This window comes from Hyaena hyaena, unplaced genomic scaffold, assembly GCF_003009895.1.
Source record: "Hyaena hyaena isolate Hyena2069 unplaced genomic scaffold, ASM300989v1 scaffold_1, whole genome shotgun sequence".
NCBI classification, from domain to species: Eukaryota; Metazoa; Chordata; class Mammalia; order Carnivora; family Hyaenidae; genus Hyaena; species Hyaena hyaena.
In genome coordinates, this window is record NW_024080633.1 from 7010948 (window position 1) to 7012309 (window position 1362).

A 1362-nucleotide genomic window follows, 5' to 3' on the forward strand; every position below is an offset into this window, starting at 1 on the left:
GGACGGAGACTGCGGCATGACTGACGGCCCCAACAGCAGAGTGGCTGTGCTCCGCGATGGGCAGCAAGAGAGGAAAAGGCAAGGAGCGTCCACAAAGTCAGCCGGAATCCCGGAGGCCGGCGGGGTCGCGAAGCACCGCAAGCCAACCCCATGCGCCCCTCCCAGCTGTGGGGGCCCTCCCGGACCTCTGGAAGCATGCCACCGGAGGGTCTACACCGTGGTGCTCTGTAGCCCGGGCAGCAGTGCCGCCCTCACTCCCCTCCGGGGTCTGGAGTTAAACGTACTTAGCGGGCGACGCGGGGGGGCCCCCCGGGGTCGGGTCGTCCACGTCGCTCAGGAGGTCGCGCTCGCTGGCCGCGGCGGCCTGCACCCGCTCCTGCTCCCTCTTGAGCTCCACGTAGGAGAGCGAGAAGGTGTGGAAGATGGACGTGGCGGGGAAGGCCATGATGAGGATCCCGCTCAGGATGCTGCTCAGCGCCACCACCTGGCCGGGCACGCTGCGCGGCACCATGTCGCCGTAGCCCACCGTAGTCATGGAGATGACGGCCCACCAGTAGGCGGCGGGGATGCTGGTGAACTCCAGGACCCTCCCGGACTCGGTCTCCGCCAGGTAGACCAGGGGCGAGAAGAGCGTGACGGCCACGCAGAGGAAGAGCAGCAGCAGGCCGAACTCGCGCGCGCAGCGGCGCACGGTGAGGCCCAGCGTCTGCAGCCCCAGCGAGTGGCGCGCCAGGCGCATCACGTAGAGGATGCGCAGCGCCCGCAGCACGCGCAGCGCCAGCCCCACCTTCTCCAGGTACGCGCCGTCGTCCCGCGGCTCGCCCGACACCGCCAGCGACACGTAGTACGGGGAGATGGCCAGGATGTCGATGATGTTCAGGGGCCCCTGGAAGAAGCGCCACTTGCTCTGCGCCTGGACGAACCGCAGGCAGAACTCCAGCGAAAACCAGGCCACGCAGACCGTCTCCACGACGAAAATGTAGTAGCACCTCTGAGAGCACTCGCCCTGCGGGGCGACAAGACGCAGGGTGAGGGGACCGGGAAGGGGGCCGCCAGCAGCGCGCCAGGCGCCTACGGCGGCGCTGACATCGGTGTCTGCGCTCACCTATGTGGGCACGGTTCGCTCGTACTCTCTGGGTTAAGTACCTTCTACTTAGACTGTAGATACTGACGTCAGTATCAACACTCACGTATGTGGGTACGGTTCCCCACGTACTCTCTGTATTAAATATACTCTACTTATACTATAGAGATTGACATCAGTATCAATACTCACATATGTGGATACGGGTTCTGCATGTACTCTCTGTATTCAATATATTCTACTTAAACTATAGATATTGATGTCAGTATCAATACTCA

At 63.1% G+C, this 1362-nt stretch overlaps 1 protein-coding gene across 1 annotated transcript in view; it reads right to left on the reverse strand.

Moving 5' to 3' along the window:
- Positions 1-274: 274 nt before the first annotated feature.
- The window catches only part of KCNG4 (potassium voltage-gated channel modifier subfamily G member 4), a 41886-nt gene continuing 40798 nt past the window's right edge, over positions 275-1362 (reverse strand). Inside the window, exon 9 of the mRNA XM_039227271.1 lies at positions 275-1006. Within this exon, the coding sequence (XP_039083202.1) occupies positions 275-1006 (732 nt within the window). The remainder of the gene's footprint in view (positions 1007-1362) is intronic.